The following is a 27587-nucleotide window of genomic DNA, read 5'->3' as shown; positions in this document are numbered from 1 at the left end:
TTTCAGACGCTGCCGTTTGGATTGTCCACGGCACCCCGGTTCTTTACCAAGGTAATGGCCGAAATGATGATTCTTCTTCGAAGAAAAGGCGTCCTAATTATCCCTTACTTGGACGATCTCCTGATAAGGGCATAGTCCAGGGAACAGTTGGAGGTCGGAGTAGCACTATCTCGGATACTGCTACAACAGCACGGGTGGATTCTAAATATTCCAAAATCGCAGCTGATCCCGACGACACGTCTGCTGTGCCTAGGGATGATTCTGGACACAGTCCAGAAAAAGGTGTTTCTCCCGGAAGAGAAAGCCAGGGAGTTATCCGAGCTAGTCAGGAACCTCCTAAAAACAGTGCATCATTGCACAAGGGTCCTGGTAAAAATGGTGGCTTCCTACGAAGCAATTCCATTCGACAGATTTCACGCAAGAACTTTTCAGTGGGATCTGCTGGACAAATGGTCCGGATCGCATCTTCAGATGCATCAGCGGATAACCCTATATCCAAGGACAAGGGTGTCTCTCCTGTGGTGGTTATAGAGTGCTCATCTTCTAGAGGGCCGCAGATTCGGCATTCAGGATTGGATGCTGGTGACCACGGAGCCCAGCCCGAGAGGCTGGGGAGCAGTCACACAAGGAAAAAATTTCCAGGGAGTGTGATCAAGTCTGGAGACTTTTCTCCACATAAATATACTGGAGCTAAGGGTAAATTTATAATGCTCTAAGCTTAGCAAGACCTCTGCTTCAAGGTCAGCCGGTATTGATCCAGTGGGAAAAACATCACGGCAGTCGCCCACGTAAACAGACAGGGCGACACAAGAAGCAGGAGGGCAATGGCAAAAACTGCAAGGACTTTTCGCTGGGCGGAAAATCATGTGATAGCACTGTCAGCAGTGTTTCATCCCGGGAATGGAAACTGGGAAGCAGACTTCCTCAGCAGGCACGACCTCCACCCGGGAGAGTGGAAACTTCATCGGGAAGTTTTTTCCACATGATTGTAAACCGTTGGGAAATACCAAAGGTGGACATGATGGCGTCCCGTCTGAACAAAAAACGGGACAGGTATTGCGCCAGGTCAAGAGACCCTCAGGCAATAGCTGTGGACGTTCTGGTAACACCGTGGGTGTACCAGTCGGTGTATGTGTTCCCTCCTCTGCTTCTCATACCTAAGGTGCTGAGAATTATAAGACGTAGAGGAGTAAGAACTATACTCATGGCTCCGGATTGGCCAAGAAGGACTTGGTACCCGGAACTTCAAGAGATGCTTACAGAGGTCTTATGGCCTCTGCCGCTAAGAAGGGACTTGCTTCAGCAAGTACCATGTCTGTTCCAAGACTTACCGCAGCTGCGTTTGTCGGCATGGCGGTGGAAAGCCGGATCCTAAGGGAAAAAGGCATTCCGGAAGAGGTCATTCCTACCCTGGTCAAAGCCAGAAAGGAGGTGACCGCACAACATTATCACCACATGTGGCGAAAATATGTTGCGTGGTGTGAGGCCAGGAAGGCCCCACAAAGAAATTTCAACTCGGTCGTTTCCTGCATTTCCTGCAAACAGGAGTGTCTATGGGCCTCAAATTGGGGTCCATTAAGGTTCAAATTTCGGCCCTGTCGATTTTCTTCCAGAAAGAATTGGCTTCAGTTCCTGAAGTCCAGAAGTTTGTCAAGGGAGTATTGCATATACAACCCCCTTTTGTGCCTCCAGTGGCACTGAGGGATCTCAACGTAGTTCTGGGATTCCTCAAATCACATTGGTTTAAAACCAGTCAAATCTGTGGATTTGAAGCATCTCACATGAAAAGTGACCATGCTCTTGGCCCTGGCCTGGACCAGGCGAGTGTCAAATTGGTGGTTTTTTCTCAAAAAAGCCCATATCTGTTTGTCCATTCGGACAGGGCAGAGCTGCGGACTCGTCCCCAGTTCTCTCCCTAAGGTGGTGTCAGTGTTTCACCTGAACCAGCTTATTGTGGTGCCTTGCACCTACTAGGGACTTGGAGGACTCCAAGTTGCTGGATGTTGTCAGGGCCCTGAAAATGTGTTCCAGGACGGCTGGAGTCAGGAAAACTGACTTGCTGTTATCCTGTATGCACCCAACAAACTGGGTGCTCTTGCTTCTAAGCAGACTATTGCTAGTTGGATGTGTAATACAATTCAGCTTGCACATTCTGTGGCAGGCCTGCCACAGCCAAAATATGTAAATGCCCATTCCACAAGGAAGGTGGGCTCATCTTGGGCGGCTGCCCGAGGGGTCTCGGCTTTACAACTTTGCCGAGCAGCTACTTGGTCAGGGGCAAACACGTTTGCTAAATTCTACAAATTTGATACCCTGGCTAAGGAGGACCTGGAGTTCTCTCATTCGGTGCTGCAGAGTCATCCGCACTCTCCCGCCCGTTTGGGAGCTTTGGTATAATCCCCATGGTCCTTTCAGGAACCCCAGCATCCACTAGGACGATAGAGAAAATAAGAATTTACTTACCGATAATTCTATTTCTCGGAGTCCGTAGTGGATGCTGGGCGCCCATCCCAAGTGCGGATTATCTGCAATACTTGTACATAGTTACAAAAATCGGGTTATTATTGTTGTGAGCCATCTTTTCAGAGGCTCCGCTGTTATCATACTGTTAACTGGGTTTAGATCACAAGTTGTACGGTGTGATTGGTGTGGCTGGTATGAGTCTTACCCGGGATTCAAAATTCCTCCCTTATTGTGTACGCTCGTCCGGGCACAGTACCTAACTGGCTTGGAGGAGGGTCATAGGGGGAGGAGCCAGTGCACACCACCTGATCGGAAAGCTTTACTTTTGTGCCCTGTCTCCTGCGGAGTCGCTATTCCCCATGGTCCTTTCAGGAACCCCAGCATCCACTACGGACTCCGAGAAATAGAATTATCGGTAAGTAAATTCTTATTTTTTATTTTACTTTGAGTGAACCCCAATGAAGATTCTCATGAAAGATGGTAGGGTACGTAAGGGAGGTCGGAGGTCACAGAAAGCTGAAGTTCAGTGCAGCCAGTGATTTAACATAGGGCAAGAGATAAGACAAAGTAGCCAGGGATAAGCAGGTCCCATCATGTAATCCATGTCAGGGCATGGGGTCAAACTGAAGACGTTGATGGCATGAACTGGATTACAGCATAAAGTTAGATTAGGCTGCAATTTTGTTTTTGTTACATATGGTATTTTTTTTAATGCTAAATACCTGTTTGTGAAGTTCATTAGGGAGAATTCAATTAGCCTCGGTAATTTACTGCCACCATGGTGCCGTGCAATTTTACCTGTCACAGAGGTATAAAATCTCCGTCCTACGATGGAGATTCCTGGCCTCTTCACACCCCATAAACGGCGCTGACACACCTCCATTTTCACAAATGTAGGCCGTTGCTGCTCCCTAGATGACCGCAGACTGTCAATCACTGAATGTCACAGGACCTGTTCTCGCACGCACAGAACGGGTCCTGCGCCTGCACAAAGTACCAAAAATCTGTACTTTGCAATGGTGGGTACAAGCGCACCTGAATGAGTTCCAGTATGCTTGAATATACATTGTTTGTTGCTTGCATGCTGTCACTCAGGATGGCAACCTTTTGCAGGTTCTTCGTAGTCCAGTTACTTTCTCCTTTGCTGCATCAGATATACAGTATATGCCTCTGTCTTATGGGCCCTACACACTCGGCGATCCGCCGCCGAGCTCCCCCATCACCCGGCTCCATAGCAGTGCATGCTTATATGGACGAGATTGTCCATATTGGCCTGCATGCATAAGCGACCCGGCACCAGCGATTAACGAGCGCGGGGCTGCGCATCATTAATCGTTGTTGCCTACACACTGCACGATATGAATGAGTTCTCATTCGTTAATGAACGAGAACGTTCATATCGTGCAGTGAGATCTGTAAAGGGCCCTACACACTGGCAGATAACACAGAACGATATGAACGTTCTTGTTAATTAATGAACGAGAACTCATTCATATCGTTCAGTGTGTATGCGCCAATGATGAACGATGCGCGGCGTCGCACTTGTTCATCGTTGGTGCCCCGTCGCTTATGCATGCACGCCAATATGGACAATCTCGTCCATAGTAGCATGCAGTGCTATGGAGCCGGGTGACAGGGGTAGTGAAGAAACTGTCGGTCGTATCCGCTATCGGGCAGCTCGGCGACGGATCGCCGAGTCTGTAGTGGGCATAAGTGTGTAGGGCCCATTAGTGAGAATTTTGCCCTACCAAGTGACTGTGTCCCCAATATGCATGTAGTTCAGGCTTTTTTGTATCCATATTATTGAGTGATCTACCTTTTTATGTTTTAGAAATAATACTTGCAGATGATCACAGCTAACTACAGATATTCTGCTTGTACATTATTCCCAGTGTATACTGACTTTGTATTGATATATGATTTTAGGTTTAAGGCTTCCAAGTAATACAGCATGTCACAAACTGGAGAGAAGGTCAAGGTAGGTGCTAAGATAATGGGCTACATATGTCGTTATTATATATATTTCCGCTTTCCGAGGACCATATGGTCTCCTATCCATGCGTGTCTTTCAGCAGTTGTCATACTTTTGTTATAATCATCTGTTATAATAGCTTTTGTGCACATTTTGACAGAACTCTCCTTCTGTTTCTCCTAGTTTTCTGACTCTGCTGGATATGTGGGATTTGCCAACCTACCCAACCAGGTGCACAGGAAGTCTGTGAAGAAAGGTTTTGAATTTACTCTCATGGTAGTTGGTAAGTTGATAGGCAGCAACCCGCCCCCTTTCCCCTATATCCCCCCCTCTCCCCCACCACGCGCACACATACACACACACACACACACACACACATGCACTCATTTCGGCAGCCCTTATTTATTCACCTAAAATATGTTGCTGTTATAATAGTATAGGATGACCTGTGGCCTAATAGTGATTATAAGATCATGTCTGTCCCAAACTTGCTAGGCATTCTAGCGATAAATGCTGAGTGTACAAATATGCGGGTGTGGTATAGAAGATCTACAGTGTATAGCTAGACAGCCATTAGATCAACCCCATACTGTCATCATGCATTTGGTTGGCAGGGACAAAAGGTCGATATGACAATGCCCGACAGTGGTTTTTTGCGGAGGCTGTGCTGTTTTTTTTCTTCTTTTTTTTGGGGGGGGGGGGGGGGGGTCATTTTGTATGTTTTATCATATATGACACAGTCAGTGGAAACATGTAACCTCGCGGGCTCGCTTTTCTCGCCGTGCTTTGGGCAAGGTGGCTCGTTCCGATACTGCTTTGCTCGCCATAGGTTACTATTCACAATCATTGTCCAAATGGATAGTAAATCAAACAAAAGTTGGGAAATGCGTGTCAACCTTTCATCTGTTGACTTTTTGTACATGTCAACCTAATGTATGTTGACAATATGGTGTCGACCTATTGACTGTCGACCAATAATTTGGAAACCCCAACATGCAAGTTTCCCACACACCCCAAGCATACATACACAAGAGGATTAACTGAAGGATACCTGAGCCACTACAAACCTTTTATCTATGCCAGCAAATATGCAGTGTGTGTGTATGTGGGGGGAAAACGTGCCTCATTCATCAGGCAGAAATATAAAGCTTTTACCATGAATAAAAGATGTACCTCTATTATTCTGTGATAAGTAATGGGCAGCTGTGGCACTCACGGCCATCTGCAGAACAAATTAATTCACCTGTCAGGCACCCATTACTTACATGGTTCCAAAAACAATTGAATTCCCCCCTCTGAATCCTTACAAACCCTTGCACCTTGCTTACTGTTCTCTTTGCAGAGTACAATTAAGTGAGCTGGGGAGAGTGAGGGGTTTAAGTGGTGGTATCTCCTGAAGGTCGGGGTGTTCTGAGCATCATATGATTGCTCCTTATAAACTTGGAGTAACTATTATATATGTAGCCTGGGTGGATTTTTACGTAAAGTATGTGCAGTACTTGTCTTATGTTTTTTTTCCCCCTGAACTACACAGCGGAGAACTTGTATGAAAATGCATATAAAAAGCTGCACTACAATACATAAAAAACAGGTTTTCTCTATCGTCCTAGTGGATGCTGGGGTTCCTGAAAGGACCATGGGGAATAGCGGCTCCGCAGGAGACAGGGCACAAAAAGTAAAGCTTTATGATCAGGTGGTGTGTACTGGCTCCTCCCCCTATGACCCTCCTCCAAGCCTCAGTTAGGTTTTTGTGCCCGTCCGAGAAGGGTGCAATCTAGGTGGCTCTCCTAAAGAGCTGCTTAGAAAAGTTTAGCTTAGGTTTTTTATTTTACAGTGAGTCCTGCTGGCAACAGGATCACTGCAACGAGGGACTTAGGGGAGAAGAAGTGAACTCACCTGCGTGCAGGATGGATTGGCTTCTTTGGCTACTGGACATTAGCTCCAGAGGGACGATCACAGGTACAGCCTGGATGGTCACCGGAGCCTCGCCGCCGGCCCCCTTGCAGATGCTGAAAAGAGAAGAAGGTCCAGAATCGGCGGCAGAAGACTCCTCAGTCTTCTTAAGGTAGCGCACAGCACTGCAGCTGTGCGCCATTGCTCTCAGCACACTTCACACGGCAGTCACTGAGGGTGCAGGGCGCTGGGGGGGGGCGCCCTGGGAAGCAATGTAAACCTATTTTTTGGCATAAAATACCTCACATATAGCCTCCGGGGGCTATATGGAGATATTTAACCCCTGCCAGAATCCGTTAAAGAGCGGGAGACGAGCCCGCCGAAAAAGGGGCGGGGCCTATCTCCTCAGCACACAGCGCCATTTTCCTCACACAGCTCCGCTGGTCAGGAAGGCTCCCAGGCTCTCCCCTGCACTGCACTACAGAAACAGGGTAAAACAAGAGAGGGGGGGCAAAATTGTGGCAAAATTATATATATTAAAGCAGCTATATAGGGAGCACTTATTATAAGGCTATCCCTGTCATATATAGCGCTTTTGGTGTGTGCTGGCAAACTCTCCCTCTGTCTCCCCAAAGGGCTAGTGGGGTCCTGTCTTCTTTAAGAGCATTCCCTGTGTGTCTGCTGTGTGTCGGTACGTGTGTGTCGACATGTATGAGGACGATATTGGTGTGGAGGCGGAGCAATTGCCAAATATGGGGATGTCACCCCCTAGGGAGTCGACACCAGAATGGATGGCTTTATTTATGGAATTACGGGATAGTGTCAACACGCTAAAGCAGTCGTTTGACGACATGAGACGGCCGGACAATCAATCAGCACCTGTCCAGGCGCCTCAAACACCGTCAGGGGCTGTAAAACGCCCGTTACCTCAGTCGGTCGACACGGACCCAGACACAGGCACTGATTCCAGTGGCGACGAATCAACCGTATTTTCCAGTAGGGCCACACGTTATATGATTTTGGCAATGAAGGAGGCGTTACATATTGCTGATACTACAGGTACCACAAAACAGGGTATTATGTGGGGTGTGAAAAAACTACCTATAGTTTTTCCTGAATCAGATGAATTAAATGAGGTGTGTGATGAAGCGTGGGTTGCCCCCGATAAAAAACTGCTAATTTCAAAGAAGTTATTGGCTTTATACTCTTTCCCGCCAGAGGTTAGGGCGCGCTGGGAAACACCTCCTAGGGTGGACAAGGCGCTAACACGCTTATCAAAACAAGTGGCGTTACCCTCTCCTGAGACGGCCGCACTTAAAGATCCAGCAGATAGGAGGATGGAAAATATCCAAAAAAGTATATACACACATACAGGTGTTATACTACGACCAGCTATAGCGACAGCCTGGATGTGCAGTGCTGGGGTAGCTTGGTCAGAGTCCCTGATTGAAAATATTGATACCCTGGATAGGGACAATGTTTTACTGTCTTTAGAGCAAATAAAGGATGCGTTTCTTTATATGCGTGATGCACAGAGGGATATTTGCACACTGGCATCACGGGTAAGTGCTATGTCCATTTCGGCCAGAAGAAGTTTATGGACGCGACAGTGGTCAGGTGATGCGGACTCAAAACGGCATATGGAAGTTTTGCCGTATAAAGGGGAGGAGTTATTTGGTGTGGGTCTATCGGATTTGGTGGCCACGGCTACAGCCGGGAAATCCACCTTTTTACCTCAAGTCACTCCCCAACAGAAAAAGACACCGACTTTTCAGCCGCAGCCCTTTCGTTCCTTTAAAAACAAGAGAGCAAAGGGATATTCATATCTGCCACGAGGCAGAGGAAAGGGGAAGAGACTGCAACAGGCAGCTCCTTCCCAGGAACAGAAGCCCTCCCCCGCTTCTACAAAAGCCTCAGCATGACGCTGGGGCTTCTCAAGCGGACTCGGGGGCGGTGGGGGGTCGTCTCAAGAATTTCAGCGCGCAGTGGGCTCACTCGCAGGTGGATCCCTGGATCCTGCAGATAATATCTCAGGGTTACAGGTTGGAACTAGAGACGTCTCCACCTCGCCGTTTCCTGAAGTCTGCTTTACCAACGTCCCCCTCCGACAGGGTGACAGTCTTGGAAGCCATTCACAAGCTGTACTCTCAGCAGGTGATAGTCAAGGTACCCCTTTTACAACAAGGAAAGGGGTATTATTCCACTCTATTTGTGGTACCGAAGCCGGATGGCTCGGTAAGACCTATTCTAAATCTGAAATCCTTGAACCTGTACATAAAAAAGTTCAAGTTCAAGATGGAGTCACTCAGAGCGGTGATAGCGAACCTGGAAGAAGGGGACTTTATGGTATCCTTGGACATCAAGGATGCGTATCTCCACGTTCCAATTTACCCCTCACACCAGGGGTACCTCAGGTTCGTCGTACAGAACTGTCACTATCAGTTTCAGACGCTGCCGTTTGGATTGTCCACGGCACCTCGGGTCTTTACCAAGGTAATGGCCGAGATGATGATTCTTCTTCGAAGAAAAGGCGTATTAATTATCCCATACTTGGACGATCTCCTAATAAGGGCAAGGTCCAGAGAACAGCTAGAGATTGGGACTAGCACTGTCTCAAGAAGTGCTAAAGCAGCACGGGTGGATTCTGAATATTCCAAAATCCCAGTTAATTCCGACAACACGTCTGCTGTTCTTAGGGATGATTCTGGACACGGTTCAGAAAAAGGTTTTTCTCCCGGAGGAAAAAGCCAAGGAGTTATCCGAACTTGTCAGGAACCTCCTAAAACCAGGAAAGGTGTCTGTACATCAATGCACAAGAGTCCTGGGAAAAATGGTGGCTTCTTACGAAGCAATTCCATTCGGCAGATTCCACGCAAGAGTTTTCCAGAGGGATCTGCTGGACAAATGGTCAGGGTCGCATCTTCAGATGCACCAGCGGATAACCCTGTCTCCAAGGACAAGGGTATCTCTTCTGTGGTGGTTGCAGAGTGCTCATCTATTGGAGGGCCGCAGATTCGGCATACAGGATTGGATCCTGGTGACCACGGACGCCAGCCTGAGACGCTGGGGAGCAGTCACACAAGGAAGAAACTTCCAGGGCGTGTGGTCGAGCCTGGAAACGTCTCTTCACATAAACATTCTGGAACTAAGAGCAATCTACAATGCTCTAAGCCAGGCAGAACCTCTGCTTCAAGGAAAACCGGTGTTGATCCAGTCGGACAACATCACGGCAGTCGCCCATGTAAACAGACAGGGCGGCACAAGAAGCAGGAGTGCAATGGCAGAAGCTGCAAGGATTCTTCGCTGGGCGGAGAATCATGTGATAGTACTGTCAGCAGTGTTCATCCCGGGAGTGGACAACTGGGAAGCAGACTTCCTCAGCAGACACGACCTTCACCCGGGAGAGTGGGGACTTCATCCAGAAGTTTTCCACATGCTTGTAACCCGTTGGGAAAGACCAATGGTGGACATGATGGCGTCTCGCCTCAACAAAAAACTGGACAGGTATTGCGCCAGGTCAAGAGATCCGCAGGCAATAGCTGTGGACGCGCTGGTAACGCCTTGGGTGTACCAGTCGGTGTATGTGTTTCCTCCTCTGCCTCTCATACCAAAAGTATTGAGAATTATACGGCAAAGAGGCGTAAGAATGACGGCATGGCGGTTGAACGCCGGATCCTAAAGGGAAAAGGCATTCCGGAAGAAGTCATTCCTACCTTGATTAAAGCAAGGAAGGAAGTAACCGCGCAACATTATCACCGCATTTGGCGAAAATATGTTGCGTGGTGCGAGGATCGGAGTGCTCCGACGAAGGAATTTCAACTGGGTCGATTCCTACATTTCCTGCAATCAGGATTGTCTATGGGTCTCAAATTGGGATCTATTAAGGTTCAAATTTCGGCCCTGTCGATTTTCTTCCAGAAAGAATTGGCTTCAGTTCCTGAAGTCCAGACCTTTGTTAAGGGAGTACTGCATATACAGCCCCCTGTGGTGCCTCCAGTGGCACCGTGGGATCTCAATGTTGTTTTGGACTTTCTCAAATCTCATTGGTTTGAACCACTAAAAAATGTGGATTTGAAATATCTCACATGGAAAGTGACCATGCTACTAGCCCTGGCTTCGGCCAGGAGAGTGTCAGAACTGGCAGCTTTATCTTACAAAAGCCCATATCTGATTTTCCATTCGGACAGGGCAGAACTGCGGACTCGTCCGCATTTTCTCCCTAAGGTGGTGTCAGCATTTCATCTGAACCAGCCTATTGTAGTGCCTGCGGCTACAAGCGACTTGGAGGACTCCAAGTTGTTGGACGTTGTCAGAGCTTTAAAAATATACATTTCAAGGACAGCTGGAGTCAGGAAATCTGACTCACTGTTTATACTATATGCTCCCAACAAGTTAGGCGCTCCTGCGTCTAAGCAGACTATTGCGCGATGGATTTGTAGTACGATTCAGCTTGCACATTCTGTGGCAGGCCTGCCACAGCCAAAATCGGTAAATGCCCACTCCACAAGGAAGGTGGGTTCTTCTTGGGCGGCTACCCGAGGGGTCTCGGCATTACAACTCTGCCGAGCGGCTACGTGGTCGGGGGAGAACACGTTTGTAAAATTCTACAAATTTGATACCCTGGCAAAGGAGGACCTGGAGTTCTCTCATTCGGTGCTGCAGAGTCATCCGCACTCTCCCGCCCGTTTGGGAGCTTTGGTATAATCCCCATGGTCCTTTCAGGAACCCCAGCATCCACTAGGACGATAGAGAAAATAAGAATTTACTTACCGATAATTCTATTTCTCTATCGTCCTAAGTGGATGCTGGGGTTCCTGAAAGGACCATGGGGAATAGCGGCTCCGCAGGAGACAGGGCACAAAAGTAAAGCTTTTACAGGTCAGGTGGTGTGTACTGGCTCCTCCCCCTATGACCCTCCTCCAGACTCCAGTTAGATTTTTGTGCCCGGCCGAGAAGGGTGCAATTCTAGGTGGCTCTCATAAAGAGCTGCTTAGAGAGTTTAGCTTAGGTTTTTTATTTTACAGTGATTCCTGCTGGCAACAGGATCACTGCAACGAGGGACAGAGGGGAGAAGAAGTGAACTCACCTGCGTGCAGGATGGATTGGCTTCTTGGCTACTGGACATGAAGCTCCAGAGGGACGATCACAGGTACAGCCTGGATGGTCACCGGAGCCACGCCGCCGGCCCCCTCACAGATGCTGAAGCAAGAAGAGGTCCAGAATCGGCGGCTGAAGACTCCTGCAGTCTTCTTAAGGTAGCGCACAGCACTGCAGCTGTGCGCCATTTTCCTCTCAGCACACTTCACACGGCAGTCACTGAGGGTGCAGGGCGCTGGGGGGGGGGCGCCCTGGGAGGCAAATGAAAACCTTTAAAAAGGCTAAAAATACCTCACATATAGCCCCAGAGGCTATATGGAGATATTTACCCCTGCCTAAATGTACTAAATAGCGGGAGACGAGCCCGCCGAAAAAGGGGCGGGGCCTATCTCCTCAGCACACGGCGCCATTTTCTGTCACAGCTCCGCTGGTCAGGAAGGCTCCCAGGTCTCTCCCCTGCACTGCACTACAGAAACAGGGTATAACAGAGAGGGGGGGCAAAATAAATGGCAATATATTAATATAAAAGCAGCTATAAGGGAGCACTTAATCATAAGGCTATCCCTGTCATATATAGCGCTTTTTGGTGTGTGCTGGCAGACTCTCCCTCTGTCTCCCCAAAGGGCTAGTGGGTCCTGTCTTCGTATAGAGCATTCCCTGTGTGTCTGCTGTGTGTCGGTACGTGTGTGTCGACATGTATGAGGACGTTATTGGTGTGGAGGCGGAGCAATTGCCAAATATGAGGATGTCACCTCCTAGGGGGTCGACACCAGAATGGATGCCTTTATTTGTGGAATTACGGGATAGCGTCAACTCGCTTAAGCAGTCGTTTGCCGACATGAGGCGGCCGGACACTCAATTAGTGCCTGTCCAGGCGCCTCAAACACCGTCAGGGGCTGTAAAACGCCCCTTGCCTCAGTCGGTCGACACAGACCCAGACACAGGCACTGATTTCGGTGGTGAAGGTGACGAATCAACCGTATTTTCCAGTAGGGCCACACGTTATATGATTTTGGCAATAAAGGAGATGTTACATTTAGCTGATACTACAGGTACCACTAAACAGGGTATTATGTGGGGTGTGAAAAAACTACCAGTAGTTTTTACCGAATCAGAAGAATTAAATGACGTGTGTGATGAAGCGTGGGGTGCCCCGATAAAAAACTGCTAATTTCAAAGAAGTTATTGGCTTTATACCCTTTCCCGCCAGAGGTTAGGGAGCGCTGGGAAACACCTCCTAGGGTGGACAAAGCGCTAACACGCTTATCAAAACAAGTGGCGTTACCCTCTCCTGAGACGGCCGCACTTAAAGATCCATCAGATAGGAGGATGGAAAATATCCAAAAAGGTATATACACACATGCAGGTGTTATACTACGACCAGCTATTGCGACTGCCTGGATGTGCAGTGCTGGGGTAGTTTGGTCAGAGTCCCTGATCGAAAATATTGATACCCTGGACAGGGACAATATTTTACTGTCGTTAGAACAAATAAAGGATGCATTTCTTTATATGCGTGATGCACAGAGAGATATCTGCACACTGGCATCACGGGTAAGTGCTATGTCCATTTCGGCCAGAAGAGCTTTATGGACACGACAGTGGACAGGCGATGCGTAGAGGAGTTATTTGGGGTCGGTCTATCGGATTTGGTGGCCACGGCTACGGCCGGGAAATCCACCTTTCTACCTCAAGTCACTCCCCAACAGAAAAAGGCACCGACCTTTCAACCGCAGCCCTTTCGTTCCTTTAAAAATAAGAGAGCAAAGGGCTATTCATATCTGCCACGAGGCAGAGGACGAGGGAAGAGACAGCAACAGGCAGCTCCTTCCCAGGAACAGAAGCCCTCCCCGGCTTCTACAAAAGCCTCAGCATGACGCTGGGGCTTCGCAAGCGGACTCGGGGGCGGTAGGCGGTCGTCTCAAGAATTACAGCGCGCAGTGGGCTCACTCGCAGGTAAATCCCTGGATCCTGCAGATAATATCTCAGGGGTACAGGTTGAAATTAGAGACAGAGCCACCTCGCCGTTTCCTGAAGTCTGCTTTACCAACGTCCCCCTCAGAAAGGGAGACGGTTTTGGAAGCCATTCACAAGCTGTATTCTCAGCAGGTGATAGTCAAGGTACCTCTTCTACAACAAGGGAAGGGGTATTATCCCACTCTTTTTGTGGTACCGAAGCCGGATGGCTCGGTAAGGCCTATTCTAAATCTGAAGTCCTTGAACCTGTACATAAAGAAGTTCAAGTTCAAGATGGAGTCACTCAGAGCAGTGATAGCGAACCTGGAAGAAGGGGACTTTATGGTATCCTTGGACATCAAGGATGCGTATCTCCACGTTCCAATTACCCCTCACACCAGGGGTACCTCAGGTTCGTTGTACAAAACTGTCACTATCAGTTTCAGACGCTGCCGTTTGGTTTGTCCACGGCACCTCGGGTCTTTACAAAGGTAATGGCCGAGATAATATTTCTTCTTCGAAGAAAAGGCGTATTAATTATCCCATACTTGGACGATCTCCTAATAAGGGCAAGGTCCAGAGAACAGCTAGAGATGGGTTTAGCACTATCTCAAGAGGTGCTAAAGCAGCACGGATGGATTCTGAATATTCCAAAATCCCAATTAATGCCGACAACTCGTCTGCTGTTCCTGGGGATGATTCTGGACACAGTTCAGAAAAAGGTTTTTCTTCCCGAAAAAAAAAGCCAAGGAGTTATCTGACCTGGTCAGGAACCTCCTAAAACCAGGAAAGGTGTCTGTACATCAATGCACAAGAGTCCTGGGAAAAAATGGTAGCTTCTTACGAAGCAATCCCTTTCGGCAGATTCCATGCAAAGGGATCTGTTGGACAAATGGTCAGGGTCGCATCTTCAGATGCACCTGCGGATAACCCTGTCGCCGAGGACAAGGGTATCCCTTCTGTGGTGGTTGCAGGAGGCTCATCTATTGGAGGGCCGCAGATTCGGCATGCAGTATTGGATCCTGGTGACCACGGATGCCAGCCTGAGAGGCTGGGGAGCAGTCACACAGGGAAGAAATTTCCAGGGAGTGTGGTCGAGCCTGAAAAAGTCTCTTCACATAAGCATTCTGGAACTAAGAGCAATCTACAATGCTCTAAGCCAGGCGGAACCTCTGCTTCAAGGAAGACCGGTGTTGATCCAGTCGGACAACATCACGGCAGTCGCCCATGTAAACAGACAGGGCGGCACAAGAAGCAGGAGGGCAATGGCAGAAGCTGCCAGGATCCTTCGCTGGGCGGAGAATCACGTGATAGCACTGTCAGCAGTATTCATCCCGGGCGTGGACAACTGGGAAGCAGACTTCCTCAGCAGACACGACCTTCACCCGGGAGAGTGGGGACTTCATCCAGAAGTTTTCCACATGCTATTAAACCGTTGGGTAAAACCAATGGTGGACATGATGGCGTCTCGCCTCAACAAAACACTGGACAGGTATTGCGCCAGGTCAAGAGATCCCCAGGCAATAGCTGTGGACGCGCTGGTAACGCCTTGGGTGTACCAGTCGGTATATGTGTTTCCTCCTCTGCCTCTCATACCAAAGGTATTGAGGATTATACGGCAAAGAGGAGTAAGACTAGTGGCTCCGGATTGGCCAAGAAGGACTTGGTACCCGGAACTTCAAGAGATGGTCACGGACGATCCGTGGCCTCTACTTCTGAGAAGGGACCTGCTTCAGCAGGGTCCTTGTCTTTTTCAAGACTTACCACGGCTGCGTTTGACGGCATGGCGTTTGAATGCCAGATCCTAAAAGGAAAAGGCATTCCAGAAGAAGTCATTCCTACCTTGATAAAGGCAAGGAAGGAAGTCACCGCGAAGCATTATCGCCGTATTTGGCGAAAATATGTTGCGTGGTGCGAGCAGCGGAGTGCTCCGATGGAGGAATTTCAACTGGGTCGTTTTCCTACATTTCCTGCAATCAGGATTGTCTATGGGTCTCAAATTGGGATCTATTAAGGTTCAAATTTCGGCCCTATCAATATTCTTCCAAAAAGAATTGGCCTCAGTCCCTGAGGTCCAGATTTTTATCAAAGGAGTACTGCATATACAGCCTCCTGTGGTGCCTAAGGTGGCACCGTGGGATCTAAATGTAGTTTTAGATTTCCTCAAATCCAATTGGTTTGAACCACTAAAGAATGTGGATTTGAAAATATCTCACATGGAAAGTGACTATGTTACTGGCCCTGGCTTCGGCCGGGAGAGTATCTGAACTGGCGGCTTTGTTTTATAAAAGCCCTTATTTAATTTTCCATTCGACATAGGGCAGAGCTGCGGACGCGTCCGCATTTTCTCCCTAAGGTGGTATCAGCGTTTCACCTGAACCAGCCTATTGTAGTGCCTGCGGCTACAGACGACTTGAAGGACTCCAAGTTGTTGGACGTTGTCAGAGCCTTAAAAATATACATTTAAAGGACGGCTGGAGTCAGAAAATCTGACTCGCTGTTTATACTGTATGCACCCAACAAGTTGGGTGCACCTGCTTCTAAGCAGTCGATTGCTCGTTGGATTTGTAACAAAATTCAACTTGTACATTCTGTGGCAGGCCTGCCACAGCCTAAATCTGTTAAGGCCCATTCCGCAAGGAAGGTGGGCTCATCTTGGGCGGCTGCCCGAGGGGTCTCGGCATTACAACTCTGCCGAGCAGCTACGTGGTCAGGGGAGAACACGTTTGTAAATTTTTACAAATTTGATACCCTGGCAAAGGAGGACCTGGAGTTCTCTCATTCGGTGCTGCAGAGTCATCCGCACTCTCCCGCCCGTTTGGGAGCTTTGGTATAATCCCCATGGTCCTTTCAGGAACCCCAGCATCCACTTAGGACGATAGAGAAAATAAGAATTTACTTACCGATAATTCTATTTCTCGGAGTCCGTAGTGGATGCTGGGCGCCCATCCCAAGTGCGGATTATCTGCAATACTTGTACATAGTTATTGTTAACTAATTCGGGTTATTGTTTAGGAAGCCATCTTTCAGAGGCTCCTCTGTTATCATACTGTTAACTGGGTTTAGATCACAAGTTGTACGGTGTGATTGGTGTGGCTGGTATGAGTCTTACCCGGGATTCAAAATCCTCCCTTATTGTGTACGCTCGTCCGGGCACAGTACCTAACTGGAGTCTGGAGGAGGGTCATAGGGGGAGGAGCCAGTACACACCACCTGACCTGTAAAAGCTTTACTTTTGTGCCCTGTCTCCTGCGGAGCCGCTATTCCCCATGGTCCTTTCAGGAACCCCAGCATCCACTACGGACTCCGAGAAATAGAATTATCGGTAAGTAAATTCTTATTTTCTCGGAGTCCGTAGTGGATGCTGGGCGCCCATCCCAAGTGCGGATTATCTGCAATAATTGTACATAGTTATTGTTACCTAAATCGGGTTATTGTTGTAGGGAGCCATCTTTCAGAGGCTCCTCTGTTATCATACTGTTAACTGGGTTTAGATCACAGGTTGTACGGTGTGATTGGTGTGGCTGGTATGAGTCTTACCCGGGATTCATAAATCCTTCCTTATTGTGTACGCTCGTCCGGGCACAGTATCCTAACTGAGGCTTGGAGGAGGGTCATAGGGGGAGGAGCCAGTACACACCACCTGATCATAAAGCTTTACTTTTTGTGCCCTGTCTCCTGCGGAGCCGCTATTCCCCATGGTCCTTTCAGGAACTCCAGCATCCACTACGGACTCCGAGAAATAGAATTATCGGTAAGTAAATTCTAATTATCAAATGTAAGCAATATGTTTTGTTATTAATTAATTACATACATATATTATGTATATTTTATACAGTTTACCATATTGAAAATCCACTTTGCTTGCAGGAGAGTCTGGTTTGGGAAAATCTACTTTGATCAACAGTTTGTTCCTCACTGACCTCTATCCTGAGAGGTACATACCAGGAGCTGCAGGTATTCACTGTGAACGGATTATCTCTTGAATATACGTGCACCTTTCTTTCCCTGACATAAACTTTTCTTCCGTTAAATCATAGTTGTGCATCATTAAGATCTCTTGTTGGCTTTACACCACTGTCTATTAGTCTTGTGCACTGATTTCCAGAGTGCACACTGGTAATGTTTATCTCAGCAGTGTAAAAATATCTGCATGGTTTTAATTGTACAAAGAAAAATGGGATTTTTGTTTGCAATCTCCTGTTGAAATGCTTTCCATGTTTTTATCACTTGTGGATGGGCTCATAAACCAGCATACAAAGTACCATTTTAATGGATACCAAGAATTTGCTGATACACTCAGAAGTCAGGCAGTTTGAATAGCGAAAAGGCAAATAACATGAAAAGGGAATGTGGATGCATGAAGGATGTAGATAAAATGTTAAATTTGTCATTTATAGTAAATTGCAACTGAACCCAAAATACATGTTACAAGTTTGCTTCAAAAACAGCGTTTGAGTTAAATATTGTTATTATTATTATTACCCACTTTATTATGTATACCTGCTTAATTAAATTATCTAATCAGCCAATCATGTGGCAGCAACTCCAATACTTAAAAGTATGCAGTCATGGTCAAGAGGTTCAGGTGTTGTTCAGACCACAATGGTAAAGCAATCTAATATAAGTGACTGACCTTGAAAAGTTTCTTGGTGTGAGGCGTGGTGGATTCAGTATCTCAGAAACGGCTGATACAGTCTTTAGAGTTTACAGTGAATAGTGCCCCAAAAATATTGGAGGTCATTCTGACCCGATCGTACGCTTCAGTTTTTCGCAGCATAGCGATCGGGTCAGAACTGCGCATGAGCCGGCGGCGCAGTACGCCGGCGCATGGCCGCCCGTCGCTGCGCTACGATTGCCTCTGCCTGATTGACAGGCAGAGACGGTCGATGGGCCGGAGGGGGTGAAACGGCGGTGTTTGGCCGCTGTTTCGTGGGCACGGTCCGGCCAATGCAGGCGTGGCCAGACCGTGCGGGGAGTGGCCCGCAGCGGCTGCGTGACGTCACACGCAGCCACTGCGGGCCGGGGAGCGAAGAGTAGCTCCCGGCCAGAACGACAAAGCTGCGCTGGCCGGGAGCTACTCTTGAAGAGCAAAGGCATCGCCGCTGTACGATGCCTTTGCACTTCTGCGGGGGGGGGGGGCGGCACTGACATGCTGGGGGGACTTGCCTTGTGCTAGGCGTCCCGCCGCATGCCTGAGTTCATGATAGTAGCTGTGCTAAATTTAGCACAGCTACGATCAACTCGGAATGACCCCCATTGTCTGTTCTTTCTGCAAAATGTCTAGTTAAGGAGAGAAGCCAGACTAGTGCAGGCTGACAGGAAGGCAAGAGTAACTCGTATAACCATGCATTACAGCAATGGTGCACAGAAGAACATGTCTAAATGTTGAGGGGCTACAGCAGGTTCTATGTCTGTCATCTAATAACTGGAAATTGAGGCTACAGTGGCCACAGGCTTGCCAAAGCTGCACTGCTGAATCCTGGGAAACTATTTCTGCTGCGAATGTGTAGATGATGGGGTCAGAATTTGGCATAAACAACATGAATCCATGGCTGGTGGTGGTGATGTAATGGGTATGCGGTTGGGATCCCGGCTGTCACAATGCTGATGCCGGGATCCCGACTGGGTTACCATCCTGCCGCCGGTATACCGGGGAGGTAGGTGATTCCCCCTCTATGGGTGTCCACGACACCCATAGAGGGGGAATAGAACCTGTGGCAAGCCCACAAAGAGCTTCGTTGCACTCGCCTCCCTGCCGGCATTCCACTGCTCGGGATGCCGATGTCGGTATAATGACATTTGGCATCCCGAGCTGCAGGATTCCATACCTATCCCATGTAATGGTGTCAGGAATGTTTTCTTGGCATACATTGTTAATACCAATGAGCATTGTTTCAATACCACAGCCCACAGGTGTTAATGCTGACCATGTACATCCGTTTATGGACTCAGCCTGCCCATCATCAGACGGCTGCTGCCAGCAGGACAATGTGCCATGTCACAGAGAGCGCAGTATCTCACGCTGGTTCTGTTTTTACACGTTATATACAGTTCCATTTATATGATTACATAGATAATGCTCTTATCTCTTGTATATAAGGTCAGCTTCAGCAGGACCTGAAAGTAAAGGATGATTACCTCCCCAAATCACAATCTGCAATTAACACAAGCTTGAAATGAACAAGCAAATAATGGCAGAGAGGTCAAAAGACAAAGCTTACATAGTGCAAATAAGGATATGATCTGTTATTTCCTTTCAATTATAAATATTTAATTTCCTGCTTTCTGTGGTTGGTCGCGTTATGTCTTTTTGTTTGAATTCACTCTACGGCAGAGGTTCTCAAACATTTTTGAATCACGGCACCCTAGAGTATCAGAATTCTTTTCATGGCACCCCTAGGCCAAAAGTTTCTTATTGAGAAATTTAGGAAAGAGATATTACATTAAGTAAATTGTGTTATATGTCATTGTTAGGGTCAGTTGTGTGGTGAGGAATAAGATTTGCTTCTGTTTGGCCACATATGTTATGACTGGCAGCCACCAGCACTGGTTTTGACTATTACATTGACCATAAATAATTTGAATTGGTCCTGGACTGCCAATCCAAGGCACCCCTGCAAGTGTCCCGAGACACCCCAGGGTGTTCCACGGGACACAGTTTGAGAACCACTGCTGTGCTGTATAATTTAGCTACCAGTGACAGCACTGACCTCTACAAAGCTTAGGCTGAGGTGCATAGCCTTTCTTATTCCTATGACCTCCATAGTGTATAATAGATCTATTCTACACCCTTAATGCATCTTTCTATATAGGCCTACTTTAACCAATCACATTTTTAAGATGGCTTTATTAATTGTTTTAGTTAAATTCCAATAATTTATTTCATGTTATTTGTCCGATATCTGTTTGTTAGTGGAACATAGAAACAGAAACCAAAACATCTCTTAACACATTGCTGTCAATGGCGGCAATGCAGTTGTTTTTATCGTGGATTTAACTGATAGGCGCCCGACTGAGCAATTCAATTGTTACTCTGATAAGGCACGAATGCTGCGGATGCCCATATTTTTGCTCACCGCCTCCTGAGGTGCGCCTATTAGTTACAGTTTAATTCTACCCAATGAGTATAAGAGCTACCAATGTATTTCTAGTTAAAATGAATGAGCTACTTGCTGTTTCACCACATTTCTCTATCGTCCTAGTGGATGCTGGGGTTCCTGAAAGGACCATGGGGAATAGCGGCTCCGCAGGAGACAGGGCACAAAAAGTAAAGCTTTAGGATCAGGTGGTGTGCACTGGCTCCTCCCCCTATGACCCTCCTCCAAGCCTCAGTTAGATTTTTGTGCCCGGCCGAGAAGGGTGCAATCTAGGTGGCTCTCCTAAAGAGCTGCTTAGAAAAGTTTAGCTTAGGTTTTTTATTTTACAGTGAGTCCTGCTTGCAACAGGATCACTGCAACGAGGGACTTAGGGGAGAAGAAGTGAACTCACCTGCGTGCAGGATGGATTGGCTTCTTGGCTACTGGACATTAGCTCCAGAGGGACGATCACAGGTACAGCCTGGATGGTCACCGGAGCCTCGCCGCCGGCCCCCTTGCAGATGCTGAAACGAGAAGAGGTCCAGAATCGGCGGCAGAAGACTCCTCAGTCTTCTTAAGGTAGCGCACAGCACTGCAGCTGTGCGCCATTTTCCTCTCAGCACACTTCACACGGCAGTCACTGAGGGTGCAGGGCGCTGGGAGGGGGGCGCCCTGGGAGGCAAATGAAAACCTTTTTTGGCTAAAAATACCTCACATATAGCCTCCGGGGGCTATATGGAGATATTTAACCCCTGCCAGAATCCGTTAAGAGCGGGAGACGAGGCCGCCGAAAAAGGGGCGGGGCCTATCTCCTCAGCACACAGCGCCATTTTCCCTCACAGAAAGGCTGGAGGGAAGGCTCCCAGGCTCTCCCCTGCACTGCACTACAGAAACAGGGTTAAAACAGAGAGGGGGGGCACTAATTTGGCGTTAGAAATATATAAAAAAGATGCTATAAGGGAAAACACTTATATAAGGTTGTCCCTATATAATTATAGCGTTTTTGGTGTGTGCTGGCAAACTCTCCCTCTGTCTCTCCAAAGGGCTAGTGGGTCCTGTCCTCTATCAGAGCATTCCCTGTGTGTGTGCTGTGTGTCGGTACGTGTGTGTCGACATGTATGAGGACGATGTTGGTGAGGAGGCGGAGCAATTGCCTGTAATGGTGATGTCACTCTCTAGGGAGTCGACACCGGAATGGATGGCTTATTTAGGGAATTACGTGATAATGTCAACACGCGCCAAGGTCGGTTGACGACATGAGACGGCCGACAAACAATTAGTACCGGTCCAGACGTCTCAAAAACACCGTCAGGGGTTTTAAAACGCCCGTTTACTTTAGTCGGTCGACACAGACACAGACAGGGACACTGAATCCAGTGTCGACGGTGAATAAACAAACGTATTCCTTATTAGGGCCACACGTTAAGGGCAATGAAGGAGGTGTTACATATTTCTGATACTACAAGTACCACAAAAGAGGGTATTATGTGGGATGTGAAAAAACTACCGTAGTTTTTCCTGAATCAGATAAATTAAATGAAGTGTGTGATGATGCGTGGGTTCCCCCCGATAGAAAATATGGGCGGTATACCCTTTCCCGCCAGAAGTTAGGGCGCGTTGGGAAACACCCCTTAGGGTGGATAAGGCGCTCACACGCTTATCAGAACAAGTGGCGGTACCGTCTATAGATAGGGCCGTCCTCAAGGAGCCAGCTGACAGGAGGCTGGAAAAATATCATAAAAAAGTATATACACACATACTGGTGTTATACTGCGACCAGCGATCGCCTCAGCCTGGATGTGCAGAGCTGGGGTGGCTTGGTCGGATTCCCTGACTAAAAATATTGATACCCTTGACAGGGACAGTATTTTATTGACTATAGAGCATTTAAAGGATGTATTTCTATATATGCGAGATGCACAGAGGGATATTTGCACTCTGGCATCAAGAGTAAGTGCGATGTCCATATCTGCCAGAAGATGTTTATGGACACGACAGTGGTCAGGTGATGCAGATTCCAAACGGCACAAAGGTGTATTGCCGTATAAAGGAAGAGGAGTTATTTGGGGTCGGTCCATCGGACCTGGTGGCCACGGCAACTGCTGGAAAATCCACCGTTTTTACCCTAAGTCACATCTCTGCAGAAAAAGACACCGTCTTTTCAGCTTCAGTCCTTTCGTCCCTATAAGAGTCATATCTGCCCAGGGATAGAGGAAAGGGAAGAAGACTGCAGCAGGCAGCCCATTCCCAGGAACAGAAGCGTTCCAACCTTTCTGACAAGCTCTCAGCATGACGCTGAGACCGTACAGGACCCCTGGATCCTACAAGTAGTATCTCAGGGGTACAGTTTGGAATGTCGAGACGTTTCCCCTGCGCAGGCTCCTGAAGGCTGCTTTACCAAGGTCTCCCTCCGACAAGGAGGCAGTATGGGAAAAAATTCACGAGCAGTATTCCCAGCAGGTGATAATTAAATTACCCCTCCTACTACAAGAAAAGGGGTATTATTCCACACTATATTGTGGTACTGAAGCCAGAAGGCTAGGGGAGACCTATTCTAAATCTAAAAAAATTTGAACACTTACAAAGGTTCAAATCAAGATGGAGTCACTCAGAGCAGTGATAACGAACCGGGAAGAAGGGGACTATCTGGTGTCCCGAGACATCAGGGATGCTTACCTCCATGTCCCAAATTTGCCCTTATCACTAAGGGTACCTCAGGTTCGTGGTACAGAACTGTCACTATCAGTTTCAGACGCTGCCGTTTGGATTGTCTACGGCACCCCGGGTCTTTACCAAGGTAATGGCCGAAATGATGGTTTTTCTTCGAAGAAAAGGCGTCTTAATTATCCCTTACTTGGACGATCTCCTGATAAGGGCAAAGTCCAGGGAACAGTTGGAGGTCGGAGTAGCACTATCTCGGATACTGTTACAACAGCAGGGGTGGATTCTAAAGATTCCAAAATCGCAGCTGATCCCGACAACAAGTCTCCTGTGCTTAGGGATGATTCTGGACACAGTCCAAAAAAAAAAGGTGTTTCTCCCGGAAGAGAAAGCCAGGGAGTTATCCGAGCTAGTCAGGAACCTCCTAAAATCAGTGCATCATTGCACAAGGGCCATGGTAAAAAAAAAAAAATGGTGACTTCCTTCGAAGCAATTCCAGTCGGCAGATTTCATGCAAGAACTTTTCAGTGGGATCTGCTGGACAAATGGTCCGGATCGCATCTTCAGATGCATCAGCGGATAACCCTATATCCAAGGACAAGGGTGTCTCTCCTGTGGTGGTTACAGAGTGCTCATCTTCTAGAGGGCCGCAGATTCGGCATTCAGTTTTGGATGTTGGTGACCACGGAGGCCAGCCCGAGAGGCTGGGGAGCAGTCACACAAGGAAAAAATTTCCAGGGAGTGTGATCAAGTCTGGAGATTTTTCTCCACATAAATATAGCTAAGGGTAATTTTATAATGCTCTAAGCTTAGCAAGACCTCTGCTTCAAGGTCAGCCGGTATTGATCCAGTGGGATAAAACATCACGGCAGTCGCCCACGTAAATAGACAGGGCGGCACAAGAAGCAGGAGGGCAGTGGCAAAAACTGCAAGGACTTTTCGCTGGGCGGAAAATCATGTGATAGCACTGTCAGCAGTGTTTCATTCCGGGAATGGAAACTGGGAAGCAGACTTCCTCAGTAGGCACGACCTCCACCCGGCAGAGTGGGAACTTCATGGGGAAGTTTTCCACATAATTGTAAACCGTTGGGAATTACCAAAGGTGGACATGATGGCGTCCCGTCTGAACAAAAAACGGGACAGGTATTGCGCCAGGTTAAGAGACCCTCAGGCAATAGCTGTGGACGTTCTGGTAACACCGTGGGTGTACCAGTCGGTGTATGTGTTCCATCCTCTGCTTTTCATACCTAAGGTACTGAGAATTATAAGACGTAGAGGAGTAAGAACTATACTCATGGCTCCGGATTGGCCAAGAAGGACTTGGTACCCGGAACTTCAAGAGATGCTCACAGAGGACTTATGGCCTCTGCCGCTAAGAAGGGACTTGTTTCAGCAAGTACCATGTCTGTTCCAAGACTTACCGCAGCTGCGTTTGACGGCATGGCGGTGGAACGCCGGATCCTAAGGGAAAAGGCATTCAGGAAAAGGTCATTCCTACCCTGGTCAAAGCCAGAAAGGAGGTGACCGCACAACATTATCACCACATGTGGCGAAAATATGTTGCGTGGTGTGAGGCCAGGAAGGCCCCACGAAGAAATTTCAACTCGGTCGATTCCTGCAGTTCTTGCAAACAGGAGTGTCTATGGGCCTCAAATTGGGGTCCATTAAGGTTCAAATTTCGGCCCTGTCGATTTTTCTTCCAGAAAGAAGTGGCTTCAGTTCCTGAAGTCCAGAAGTTTGTCAAGGGAGTATTGCATATACAACCCCCTTTTGTGCCTCCAGTGGCACTGTGGGATCTCAACGTAGTTCTGGGATTCCTCAAAACACATTGGTTTAAAACCAGTCAAATCTGTGGATTTGAAGCATCTCACATGAAAAGTGAACATGCTCTTGGACCTGGCCTGGACCAGGCGAGTGTCAAATTGGTGGTTTTTTTCTCAAAAAAGCCCATATCTGTTTGTCCATTCGGACAGGGCAGAGCTGCGGACTCGTCCCCAGTTCTCTCCCTAAGGTGGTGTCAGTGTTTCACCTGAACCAGCTTATTGTGGTGTCTTGCGCCTACTAGGGACTTGGAGGACTCCAAGTTGCTAGATGTGGTCAGGGCCCTGAAAATATAGGTTCCAGGACGGCTGGAGTCAGGAAAACTGACTTGCTGTTATCCTGTATGCACCCAACAAACTGGGTGCTCTTGCTTTTAAGCAGACTTTTGCTAGTTGGATGTGTAATACAATTCAGCTTGCACATTCTGTGGCAGGCCTGCCACAGCCAAAATATGTAAATGCCCATTCCACAAGGAAGGTGGGCTCATCTTGGGCGGCTGCCCGAGGGGTCTCGGCTTTACAACTTTGCCGAGCGGCTATTTAGTCAGGGGCAAACACGTTTGTAAAATCCTACAAATTTGATACCCTGGCTAAGGAGGACCTGGAGTTCTCTCATTCGGTGCTGCAGAGTCATCCGCACTCTCCCGCCCGTTTGGGAGCTTTGGTATAATCCCCATGGTCCTTTCAGGAACCCCAGCATCCACTAGGACGATAGAGAAAATAAGAATTTACTTACCGATAATTCTATTTCTCGGAGTCCGTAGTGGATGCTGGGCGCCCATCCCAAGTGCGGATTATCTGCATTACTTGTACATAGTTACAAAAATCGGGTTATTATTGTTGTGAGCCATCTTTTCAGAGGCTCCGCTGTTATCATACTGTTAACTGGGTTCAGATCACAGGTTGTACAGTGTGATTGGTGTGGCTGGTATGAGTCTTACCCGGGATTCATAAATCCTTCCTTATTGTGTACGCTCGTCCGGGCACAGTACCTAACTGAGGCTTGGAGGAGGGTCATAGGGGGAGGAGCCAGTGCACACCACCTGATCCTAAAGCTTTACTTTTTGTGCCCTGTCTCCTGCGGAGCCGCTATTCCCCATGGTCCTTTCAGGAACCCCAGCATCCACTACGGACTCCGAGAAATAGAATTATCGGTAAGTAAATTCTTATTTTCAGCTTCCGTGGAATTCTAGCTATTAACAGTCTTGGGTCCCACATGGTTTAAATTGCCAGCAGGTACCCTAAAAAGCATACAAAATTGCTATGTAAAGACCAGCACTCCCTGGCAGCACTGATCCCATACATGTCCTCAAAACAATGATACATAATTATATCTTATACTGGAGCATCCATGAGAATCTTTGGTTCCATACAGATTTACATATAACCAATGTCAATTGCATCTATTAACTCTTAACGACATCATCACATTTGAGTAGTTAAATGTGCCACAATGAGGCTTACACTCTTTTATCATTGATTTAATAGAAAAAATTGAGCGAACAGTTCAGATTGAAGCCTCTACTGTGGAGATTGAGGAACGTGGAGTGAAGCTTCGCTTGACCGTAGTGGACACACCAGGTTATGGAGACGCCATAAATAGCCAGGACTGGTAGGTGGGGTAGAGGGGTGCTGTGAGTACTGAACAGTTGTTGTTGGTATAGTAGTAAATTTGTAGCCAATTGCATACATTTAAAAATGTTGGAGATGATTTACAGTGGAATGTGTAAATGGATCAGGTAATTAACATACATGCAACCAATACTGTAATTTCCCTTATCTACAGTGTTTGGTCTTCAAATAAAATGAAAGGTAGTGTGTTATTAGTCTAGCAAGACTCTAAGTGATATTCAGACAATCTGCGCAAAATAGGCTGCTCAATAAACAAAATACAAATGGTAAGTGTCTCTCCAATACACTTGATATGGACAAAAGAATAAAGATAGATGGTATACGTTACACAGAGCGCCACATGGGTCAACAAGCAAAAAAAGAGGGATAAATGCAAGGAATACTTAGTAATACATCCCTTTTTGTATGTGTAGAATAATTCCTTCAAAGGGTTTCTTCTACTCCCGTATACTCAGCATATGGGGAGAAAACAGATGATACAGCATGTGTGGTACAGTATTTTTTAATCACACACAAACATAAAAACATACAATTTGTGCAAATAGCAAAAGGACTTCAAACAGAAACGTCCTGAGTGCTGGAGAAAGTATGGACAGGCTGTAAAATTACCAGAAAGGTATGAGAACCGGTGGAAAACAGTTCTCAATAAAAGATCTTTAATATATCACCAGTACGATCCTCCCGGGTAGGCAGTCTGGGATAGATTCCTGGCAATAATCAAGTACTCCACTTCCCTCAGGCAGAACTCCAGGGTGCACTGTTCCAACAAGAGCCAACGCATTTCAACCCTGTACTTAGGGTCTTTATCAAGGCAGTGAATTAAATGTCTCTCTCCCATCCCTCCTTATAAGGGTGATTGTGTCCAATCTTGCTGTTCCATAAACAGACCTCTTCCATTCAACCAATCAGAAGCATTGATATTGACTTTAGTCTAGTGGAAGTCTAGAGAACTTCCCACTTGTGTATGAAAGTCCCACCTATTCTCCGTGACCACCTCCGGCATTCCGCGACGTC

At 47.5% G+C, this 27587-nt stretch overlaps 1 protein-coding gene across 4 annotated transcripts in view; it reads left to right on the top strand.

Annotated features, from left to right (window-relative positions):
• LOC135070418 (septin-2A) overlaps positions 1-27587 on the top strand; it is a 286079-nt gene that overhangs the window by 73558 nt on the left and 184934 nt on the right. For all 4 annotated transcript variants that reach the window (XM_063964763.1, XM_063964764.1, XM_063964765.1 and 1 more), the window contains 4 exons: positions 4390-4441; positions 4619-4718; positions 17252-17338; positions 26430-26553. In XM_063964763.1, coding sequence (XP_063820833.1) covers positions 4415-4441; positions 4619-4718; positions 17252-17338; positions 26430-26553 — 338 coding nt within the window. In that variant the 5' untranslated portion in view covers positions 4390-4414. The remainder of the gene's footprint in view (positions 1-4389; positions 4442-4618; positions 4719-17251; positions 17339-26429; positions 26554-27587) is intronic.

This window comes from Pseudophryne corroboree, chromosome 1 (genome assembly GCF_028390025.1).
Source record: "Pseudophryne corroboree isolate aPseCor3 chromosome 1, aPseCor3.hap2, whole genome shotgun sequence".
Classification (NCBI taxonomy): domain Eukaryota; kingdom Metazoa; phylum Chordata; class Amphibia; order Anura; family Myobatrachidae; genus Pseudophryne; species Pseudophryne corroboree.
The sequence above is the reverse complement of the archived record's forward strand: the minus strand, read 5'-3'. Positions and strand labels throughout refer to the sequence as shown.